The sequence below is a fragment of the Cimex lectularius genome, unplaced genomic scaffold (genome assembly GCF_000648675.2).
Source record: "Cimex lectularius strain Harlan isolate CLEC.00 unplaced genomic scaffold, Clec_2.1 scaffold320, whole genome shotgun sequence".
NCBI classification, from domain to species: Eukaryota; Metazoa; Arthropoda; class Insecta; order Hemiptera; family Cimicidae; genus Cimex; species Cimex lectularius.
The window spans coordinates 343,716-353,402 of NW_019394176.1; the positions used below are offsets into that span (position 1 = coordinate 343,716).

At 37.9% G+C, this 9,687-nt stretch overlaps 1 protein-coding gene and 1 long non-coding RNA gene across 3 annotated transcripts in view; one reads left to right on the forward strand and one right to left on the reverse strand.

Moving 5' to 3' along the window:
- The window catches only part of LOC106663100 (intraflagellar transport protein 172 homolog), a 31,627-nt gene extending 23,303 nt beyond the window's left edge, over positions 1–8,324 (forward strand). Inside the window, exons 2-31 of one of the 2 annotated variants that reach the window (XM_024229983.1) lie at positions 864–1,023; positions 1,085–1,228; positions 1,288–1,400; positions 1,463–1,648; positions 1,709–1,796; positions 1,853–2,061; positions 2,122–2,289; positions 2,349–2,536; positions 2,599–2,755; positions 2,811–2,929; positions 2,987–3,165; positions 3,235–3,378; positions 3,437–3,642; positions 3,698–3,930; positions 4,004–4,184; positions 4,245–4,447; positions 4,507–4,664; positions 4,724–4,868; positions 4,941–5,131; positions 5,192–5,285; positions 5,342–5,430; positions 5,495–5,641; positions 5,703–6,041; positions 6,098–6,289; positions 6,634–6,751; positions 6,878–7,022; positions 7,076–7,280; positions 7,335–7,502; positions 7,558–7,773; positions 7,829–8,324. In XM_024229983.1, coding sequence (XP_024085751.1) covers positions 985–1,023; positions 1,085–1,228; positions 1,288–1,400; positions 1,463–1,648; positions 1,709–1,796; positions 1,853–2,061; positions 2,122–2,289; positions 2,349–2,536; positions 2,599–2,755; positions 2,811–2,929; positions 2,987–3,165; positions 3,235–3,378; positions 3,437–3,642; positions 3,698–3,930; positions 4,004–4,184; positions 4,245–4,447; positions 4,507–4,664; positions 4,724–4,868; positions 4,941–5,131; positions 5,192–5,285; positions 5,342–5,430; positions 5,495–5,641; positions 5,703–6,041; positions 6,098–6,289; positions 6,634–6,751; positions 6,878–7,022; positions 7,076–7,280; positions 7,335–7,502; positions 7,558–7,773; positions 7,829–8,308 — 5,244 coding nt within the window. In that variant the 5' untranslated portion in view covers positions 864–984 and the 3' untranslated portion in view covers positions 8,309–8,324. Of the gene's footprint in view, positions 1–808; positions 1,024–1,084; positions 1,229–1,287; positions 1,401–1,462; positions 1,649–1,708; positions 1,797–1,852; positions 2,062–2,121; positions 2,290–2,348; positions 2,537–2,598; positions 2,756–2,810; positions 2,930–2,986; positions 3,166–3,234; positions 3,379–3,436; positions 3,643–3,697; positions 3,931–4,003; positions 4,185–4,244; positions 4,448–4,506; positions 4,665–4,723; positions 4,869–4,940; positions 5,132–5,191; positions 5,286–5,341; positions 5,431–5,494; positions 5,642–5,702; positions 6,042–6,097; positions 6,290–6,633; positions 6,752–6,877; positions 7,023–7,075; positions 7,281–7,334; positions 7,503–7,557; positions 7,774–7,828 lie in introns of those variants that run through there. The other variant, XM_014387676.2, reaches the window with a different exon arrangement.
- Positions 7,794–8,509, reverse strand: LOC106663102. The gene is made up of 2 exons (XR_001339993.1): positions 8,412–8,509; positions 7,794–8,324 (listed from the first exon to the last, which is right to left on the reverse strand). It is a non-coding gene; the product is annotated as an uncharacterized LOC106663102 (long non-coding RNA).
- Between the last annotated feature and the right edge of the window lie 1,178 nt (positions 8,510–9,687).

A 9,687-nucleotide genomic window follows, 5' to 3' on the forward strand; every position in this document is an offset into this window, starting at 1 on the left:
GGGTATCCTACCAGATCCCTTTTGCCGTTTTTGCGAAATAAAAGAAGAAACGGCAAGGCACTACCTCGCAGAGTGTGATAGGTATGCTAGGTCTAGATTTGAAATCTTTGAAGGAGTGGACATCACCAAATCACTCCCCGAGATAAAACGGTCCAAAATCTTGGGGTTTGTGAACAAGTCCAGAAGGTTTATGCAGGACACGTGAGCCGATGAAGTCCTTTTAGGGATGGGGTACGAGTCTACCCAGGCATTTAACCCCTCGGGTCTTGGTCGCGGTATATATGGCACTGTGCGAGTAGGCTAAAGTGGTTTGAGTAATACCCTTACTCAAACTCCGTAACCATCCCTCACTGAACAAACTCCTACCACTTAGTCCCGCCTACAGTCAGCATCCACTACCTCCCATACAGGGTCTTGAGCTAGGCAGAAAACATCCTCCCCAATCGAAGGTGTTATGCAATCCGAGCCAAATGACCCATTGGCAGCCGTGGTTAATAGGTTAGACCAGTGCCTCTCTGATACCTCAGAATATTTAGTCTTACTCCATCAATCGTATAAATCAAAACTTACTTTAAACCACCACTTAAAAAATAATCACAGCTAACACAATAGTAATGTTTAAATAGAATATTGTGCATATTGAACAGTAGATTATTGAGTTTTTCATTAATGATCATTGTATGGTATTAAAAAAAACCATAAATGATTATTTTATTAGTAATCATTGCTAAGAAAGTTATCTCCCTTATTTTAACTTAAAATTTATAATAAATGAGATTTTTTTGTTTTTTGTTTAAACAAAACACACAAGGCAAAGTCATGTGGGTTTTTGTTATTCTGTATGTAATATTGAGTGTTTAAAGAGTGTGAATAGACAATATTGTGCAACCTGTTTGCTGGTCTTTTGTGCTTCACCCCTGGTCGCTATGGTCGCGGATAAGCAAACATTGAAGGTTGACTAGCTGCACTCATCCCTGACGCACAATGCAGTTGAAACATTTAAGGAACATACTTCAGGCGAAAGTAAGTGAAACAGATTTAAAAAAAAAAATCACAGAGGAAATTCACTGAAGTTGATTTTTAGGATGCGCCAATGAACATCCTTGCCATCGCTTGGTCACCGAACAATCTGAAATTAGCCGTGTGCAATTATGACAGGTGTATATTATTATTTGACGAGAATGGAAACAGAAAAGATAAATTTCCTACAAAGCCGGCTAATTCAAAAGTAAGTTTTAAAATAAAAAAATAATACAATTTATTTTTGAAAATAAATTATCTGATTAGAATGGCCGTATGAGCTATACAGTGAAGGGGTTGGCTTTCTCGCCCGATTCCAATAAAATAGCAGTCGGACAAACAGATAATATAATATATATTTACAAACTTGGAGACGACTGGTAAGAGTGAAATTGTTTCGATTCCCCATCCAATTTTTGTCAATTTTAAATATTAATTTCAGGGGAGACAAAAAAGTCATTTGTTCCAAATTCCCGCAGCAGTCGCCTGTGACTTGTCTGATATGGCTGAGCGAAGGTCCGATCATATTCGGACAGGCGGATGGAAAAGTCAGAGCGGCCCATTTGGCGTCCAACAAGACGCAGACGCTATTTTCAGCCAATTCTTTCGTAGTTTCCCTCGCTTCAAAGTGAGCATTTAAAATCACAAAAAAATCGCTGAAAAGAAATAATTCAAATTTTATAAACAGTGTGCGAGGTACGGGGTTTTTATCCGGCCATGCTGACGGCAGCATAATTAGATATTATGTCGCAGAAGATTCCGCAATGGAAAAACAAGTATGTCATAAATTAGGAATTTTAATCGAACGTTATATTTGAACTTTTTAATCCAGTGTCGCGTCGTTATGCATACAACACCTCCTTATGCTTTGGCATGGCCCACCGGGGGCTTCGTCCTTGCAGCAGGGTGTGACAGGAAAGTAGCAGTTTACGATACCGACGGCCATCTGTTCAAACAATTCGATTATGCCAATGAGAAGGAATTCACAGTCGCTGCATGCAGCCCCAGCGGGCAAGCTGTCGCAGTTGGAAGTTTCAACAGGTAATACCTAAAAAAAAAATTAAAATTAAATTTTAAATAATTTTTTTTTTAAATTTTTAGAATTAGAACGTACACTTGGAGCCCGAGGAAGGTCATGTGGGAAGAAATGCCGGTTAAAGAAATTGAAAATCTTTATACGATAACTGCTTTAAGCTGGAAGCGAGATGGATCAAGGGTCACGTGCGGTTCGCTTTGCGGCTCCGTCGAACTATTCGAATCCGTCATTAAGTAAATCCCCTTCTAACGCACTTATTTTGAACTTATTTTAAATTTCATTCAAATCGCAGGAGAATGATCTGGAAGAACAAATTTGAACTGACGTATGTTGGTGCAAGCCAGGTCCTTGTAAAACCACTAGATGACAATTCCAGAGGCGTCATATTAAGATCTAGATTTGGTTATGAAATAGACGATGTAAGGATTCTAGGAAACGATAGATATCTAGTCGCACGAACCCCTGAAACGCTTTTACTAGGTAAAAAATCTATTATTTTTAAAAATTTTCTTTTTTAAAATATTTGGTTTTTTTAAATAAAGGAGATCTTCATAGAAACTTGTTGAGCGAGGTGAACTGGACTGACACAGGTAGCCAGGAAAAGTTCTACCTGGACAATCCAAACGTCTGTCTTATATTTAATGTCGGCGAGTTAACTCTGGTCGAATACGGCAATAATAAAATATTAGCATCAGTCAGGTAGTTTTTTCCTAAACTATTTAATTTTATAAATATTAATGAGAGAAAAATGCAGGACTGAGTTTATGAATCCGCATCTAATAAGCGTACGACTGAACGAAAGGAAACATCCGAATTCGACAGATGACAATAAAAAACTGGCCTATCTGCTCGACAGAAAAACAATCTGCATTGGTGAATTAATTTTTAATGTTAATTAATTTTTAATTATTAATAATTTTTAAAATTCAGTCGATCTTGTATTTGGAATACCGATGCTCCAAGTGTCGCACGATTCGAAGATCGACTGGCTCGAGTTGAACGAGACGAGTCACAAACTTCTTTTCAGGGATAAAAAAATGCGCTTGACCCTATTGGACACAAGAACGGGAGAACGACAAGTCATCCTTAGTTATTGCACTTATGTCCAAGTAATTATTTAAAATTTTAATTAATTTGTTATTTTATTTTATTTTTTTAAACTTGTTCTGTGTTTTTAGTGGGTCCCTGGGAGTGATGTTGTTGTAGCACAGTCTAGAAATAACGCTTGCATCTGGTACAATATCGATACGCCTGAAAGGGTGACAAATTTTCCAGTGAAAGGGGAAATAGTCGACATTGTACGAGAGAATAAAAAAACCGAGGTGAATTTTTTTTGTTGTAGAACACCTGTGTTCATTTTAATACCAAAATATTGTTCAGATCGTAGCTCAAGAAGGAACTCATCAAGTTGGCTATCAGCTCGACGAAGGGTTGGTCGAGTTCGGAACTGCAGTACACGATTCGGATTTCGGCAGAGCTATATTGTTCCTCGAGTCGCTCGGACCCAGCAGCACTGAAACTGAAGCGATGTGGCACAATTTAGCCGAAATCACATTACAGCTGAACAATCTTAGAGTCGCTTTAAGGTATGTGGAAAAAATATTTGTTAAAAATTTCAATCTTTAATTTTAAATCTTTTAGATGCTATGCTGCACTCGGGGATATACCAAAGACTCACTTTTTAAACGAGACTCTCAAGATCGCAGAGGATTTTGCCAGGACGAACGGCGGCGATGGAATGGATTGTCCTGAGGTATGGGCGAGAATGGCCATTCTGAACAAACAGTTAAAAACAGCCGAGGCAGTTTATCTAGAACAGAATCAACTTGACAAAGCGCTTGACATGTATAAACAACTTCATAAATGGGACGAAGGTATTAAAAAAAAAATCTGATACAATTTCTAATAAATCAAATTGATTGTTACAAAGTTTTTGATTTTTTACAGCGATATCATTAGCTGAAGCCAGCGGTTATACAAAACTTAGCCTTCTTAAGAACGAATATGTCATCTGGTTAATGAAAACAGGCCAGCAGGAGAAAGCCGGCCAGGTAAAACAAGAATCAGGCCAATATACGGAAGCGATAGACCTTTACTTATCAGCAGGTTTACCCGCGGCAGCTGGAAGGTGAATAAAAATCTTACAAACACAAAAAAAAAATTTTTTTTTCTAAGCCGATTATTGCAGGTTGGTCGTGTCAAAGCCCGAATTGCTCGAAGACTCGATGCTCCTGAAGAAAATCACAGCAGAACTGACAAAAGCTGAGCTTTACCAGCAAGCAGGGCAGGTTTACGAAGCTGCAGGCGACAACATGAGAGCGATGCAGTGTTACAGAAAAGGAAACGCTTTCGCCACAGCGCTACACTTGGCACGATTTGTCGCACCGCAAGGTGATAGCTTATGCCAAATCTTAAAACACACCGATGATCTTTTTTTTTTTTTTTTTCAGACGTGGTCGCTTTGGAAGAAGAATGGGGCGATTATTTGCTCCAGAGTAAGCAGCTTGATGCAGCTATCAACCATTATATCGAATCGGGGAAGACCATGAAAGCACTAGACGCTGCCATTGTAGCAAGACAGTGGAAGAAAGCAGTTCAAATTCTTCAGGTTAAAAAAAAAAACCCACACCACGACCAAAACAAATTTTTAATTGTAAAAAATTTCAGGCGGTGCATGATATCAGCTCAGTGGCGACACATTACGCTCAACTCTGTCAACATTTTGCTTCCGTGAAGGACTATCAAGTCGCCGAGAAACTTTTCATACAGGCCGGAAGGCCGGAAGATGGTGTGAAAATGTATTTTGATGCCGGTCTGTTAAAAAAAAAAAAAAAAAAATTGCACACGCCAAGAAAAGAAATAATATAAAATGATTTAATTACAGGCGAGTGGGAGAAGGCTTACAATTTTGCATCGGCTCATTTGGAAAGTAGCCTCCTGAACGAAATAATGCTGAGAAAGGCTCAGGAATGTGAGACGATGGGAAAGTATAAAGATGCCGAGACGCTTTACGTACTTGCAGGGCAAGTCGATTCGGCAATAGCCATGTATAAAAATCAAAGGCAGCATGATCAAGTAAAACAATTTACGATTTAACATTTTTAAGTTGTTTTTAAAACAATGGTATTATTCCAGATGCTTAAACTCGTTAAAGAGTACAGATCTGATCTTTTGAACATGACGAATCTCCATTTAGCAAAACAACTAGAAGACGAGGGAAACATCTTGGGTCGGTTTGTTTAAAAATTAACCGGTGAATTTTTAATTATTTGAATAATTTTATAGGCGCTGAAGAACTGTATGTAGCAGCCGGGGAATGGACGACAGCAGTCAATATGCTCAGGTCTCATGGAATGTGGGAACAAGCTTACAAAGTAAATAATTTCATTGGATTTTAATTAAAATGAATAATTAAATTTAAAAAATGTGCATTTTTAGGTGGCGAAGCAAGGAGGAGGAGAACAATCTGCGCGACACGTGCTTTTTGCATGGGCAAAGAGCTTAGGTGGAGATTCAGCTGTGAAATTGCTGAACAGATACGATCTGCTGTCTCCTTGTATTGAATACGCTTGTGATAGCAATCAGGTCTTTTAACGCATAAATTTGTACGATTCAAAGCTTGTAATATTAAATTTTTTTTTGTTAGTTTGAGTTTGCATTCGACCTGGCAAAAACTGGGTTGAAAACGAAAATGGCTGAGATCCATCATAAATACGCGTTGTATCTTGAAGCGAAGGACGAGTTGAAACTTGCCGAACAGCATTTTCTCAAAAGCGGGAAGGTCAAGGACGCCGTCATGATGTACATGGATCACAAGAGATGGGACGACGCCGAACGCCTGGCCGAGACGCTTAAGAACGAGACTCTCATGCAGGAAGTCCTCCATGCCCAAGCGACGGATGAATTCAGAATGAAAAACTTTGAAAAATTCGAAACGCTCAACCTAAGGGCACACAAGCCGGAAGCGATTGTTCAAATGTACAAGGTCGGTTTATGATTTAAAAAAAAAAAAAAAACATATAAACATATATTCGTAAAAAGGATGCTGGCATGTGGATGGAAGCGTTGCGTGTCTGTCGGGATTATTTACCGACCAAACTGGCCATAGTGCAAGCCGAGTATGACAAAATGGTCGGAAACAGAGGCGCTCGTGATGTGACCATACTTTTAAACGAAGCGAAACAATGGGAGTCAAGCGGGCAATATATAACTGCTGTCAAGTGCTACCTTAAGGTTTGAACACAAATTCCATTTTTCAGTATTTGTTCTTTGAGAGTTCGTCCAAGGAAGAAAGACGGCCTGTTTGTGTTTTCTACATTACATTCTTTAACACCTCCGTCGACATTTCAGCTGTGTGTTACTTTTATAATTAAAAACCTTTCTTATAAATTGAATAAAATTCTTAACATCTCAAATTATGCCTCATCATCATTAATTATTGAGCATATTCTTGTAATCATAAAAATATAAAAATGGCTGCTGAGGATGGTCGAAAAATCAAGAAATATAATGTAGAAAACTAAGTCTACTTTCTTTCATAGATAAATGGTAAATTCATCAACAATATTTGATTATAGGTAAATGTATCTAATTGTCAAGATGCTAGTACGATCGTGAAAGCATTGACAGAAGCTGCAAGAATCACAAATAATTATTTAGACGGGGATGAAGCGACAGAGGTGACTCGGATTTTAGGTTAGTTCAAAATAATGGAATAAAGAGTTGTTGTTAAGCTTTCGACTTATGTCATCCTCCTTACTTCATCTTCATCATTATAATTAAAAGTCTAAAATATATCAATAAAAAAAATTACTATTTCAGGTGCAAGATTGGTTGAAATGAAACAGCACAACATGGCAGCTCAACTTTACATGGCGGTGGACATGGTGAAAGAAGCACTAGATACTCTAATAGCGAACGAGGATTGGCAGAAGGCTTTAAAAATAGTCAAAGACATTGAACCGAGGTTTGTTAATAATTTCTTTAAATAAAATTCTATTTGAAAAATAATTTCTTTAGTTTTGAGCCCTACGTAGAGAGCAGGTATAAAGAGTCGTTGAGGTCGCAGGGCAGGGCGGATCAGTTGGCGGATGTCGATATTATTTCAGGACTTGATTTGCTCTGTGAACAAGGACAATGGCAGAGAGCTATAGACATGGCGAAGTCGAACGGAATACACGTTCTTAACAAATACCTCGCACTTTACGCCGCTCATTTGATCAAGGTATAACTTATTTTATTCGAAATTTTTGTTGTAAAAGAGGGAATCGTTTTGTAGTCTGGTTCTGCGATGAAAGCGTTGGACCTTTATGCCCAACACGGAGCGGCTCCTTTACCTCAAAACTACAACATTTACAGGACGATAGCTTCTCAAGTCATATCGACGCATACAAGTAAAGAAACGTACAAATCCTGGGCTAAGCTGAGAGATCTCTTTTTTGAAATAGTAAGTGAATTTTTATTAAAAAAACAGAAAAGAAATTTAATTGTGTCGATTTCAGACGGAAAATATGAGTAACACTCCGGATGCGAATACACCGACGCAGACAGAATTTGAAACGATCATGATGATCGGGCATTATTATGCATTGAGAAGCGCTTTAAGATATCTGAGTAATACGGACAAACTGGTGGCAAAGATTTCAATATCTTTACTGCGCTATTCAGACATAATACCGGCAGATAAGGCATATTTTGAAGCAGGGATGGACGCTAAGGTAAAAATATTTAAAAATTATTTATATGGTAGTTATTTTTATTTTGTTTTTAAAGGAAGTTGGCATGAACACAGATGCGTTTGTCTTTTTGAATCATTGTCTTGATGTGATCGAGGCCATGGAAGACGGAGGAGGAGCTATCGATCACTCAGACCTCCTGGTGACAGATTTCCCACAGCAGGTCCCGCTTCCGGAAAGCAATTATCTCCGGTCAGACGAGATAGAAGCGGTGAAAGACTGGGTCTTATCTGTCTCTGTCGATCGGAGCGTCGACATGGCCCTGCCTATTGACGACCGTGGCGTGTACCCGGCCTCTCTCACAGGACTGTCCGGCGCACCGGCCCAGCCCTGCCTCGTCACGGGGTATCCCGTCCTTCATAAACACGTCAGATTCAGGAGAGGAGCGGCGAACACAGAAGACTACTCGGCTCTCCAGATGACGTCTAGGATGCACCCGACGGACAATTCCCTTGCTGATGTGATATCCTTCTTGGGAAAGTGGGCTGGTCCCCCTTCAGAAATGTCCCTGCTATAAATTAACAAATGGTCAACTAAAAAAAAAAGAAAAAGAAAAAAAAAGAAAAGTCAAATGATTATTTTAATAATATAAAATTATTTGTAAAGTCAAAAACACTTACATGCATGTGTGTTTCTTTTGCAAAATTGTTCTAACAAAAAATATGGATTTTCAAAAATTCTTAAGCCATTAAAAAAAAAAAAAAAAAACATGAGACTATCACGGCTCACATGTTTTTAATTTTTTTCAGATTTCATTTTTTTTCCCACACATGTGTTAAATAAATCTATGTATCTATGTACAAAAAAATATAATAGTGAATCTGCAAATGTAAAGACAGTCTTTAATGAATGTTTGCAACTTTTTCTATTCAATGAAAAACCCACTAAAGTGAACCTGGCCCAAACATCGAGGACAGGCAGACTTAAATGATCAGAAACGACCAAATTGCAGGTCAACACTCGACCGAGTACAGACGACAAGAGGATATCTCACTTTTTTTCTTATTACCAATTAGCCATAACTCTATCTCACAATTTAATATTTAAATAGCCATTCCAATATGTTATTATTATTAATTTTTAAGGGCGTTTTGTCGCTAAGTTCATTTCACACCCTAACATTCACCTTCTATCTTAGGTTAGCTATATCCCTTCTGAGTGCTATAAAATTCTGACTCCAAAAATTCACTCATAAACTAATCCAAAGCTTTAATTTATCATTTTAAAATACTTAATTTGGCAGGCCAAATGTATGCAAAAAACAATTTTTTTTTTTTTTTTTTTTCCGAGGGCGCTATCTTATTTTAACTGCGATTTTGGGCATTGTAGTTTATTACCCCGCAATTTGTATTTTCATTAATTCATTTTTCCGCTCCAGCGGCCTCAAAAATTCCAGAAAAAAAAAAGAACTTGCACGCAGAACACTCATTCAAACACTAGCGGACAAACATTCAAAGAATTTGGGTAAAGGCCTAAATCTCATTGTAAATTCCAAAAATTTAAGAAAGCTGAAAAGTGCTTTTCGAAATGAACACTGAGGACCTAGAACTACTTCAAATCACTCGAAAGGTTGAGCCTTTGCCTAAAGGGTTATGTATGTACATAAAATATGTTTTACAGTCGGAATGATATATTCTCAACTTCGAATACATCGAGAATAAGTTAGAAGATTGTTGTCTATTAAAAGCCTATTATGGCTGATGCAACATATTTGCAATCTAGAGAGAACACAAATTCTTTTCTCTCAAGTTCTTCAGTTGGTCATTTATGTGCAACTGGCTTACTTTCATACAATATTCCAACTTGCCACCCACTTTCATTTCATAATGTTTTTAACATAACTGTATCATCTGGGTGGAGAGTAAATCCAATCTGTTATTATTTTTATTATCTAAT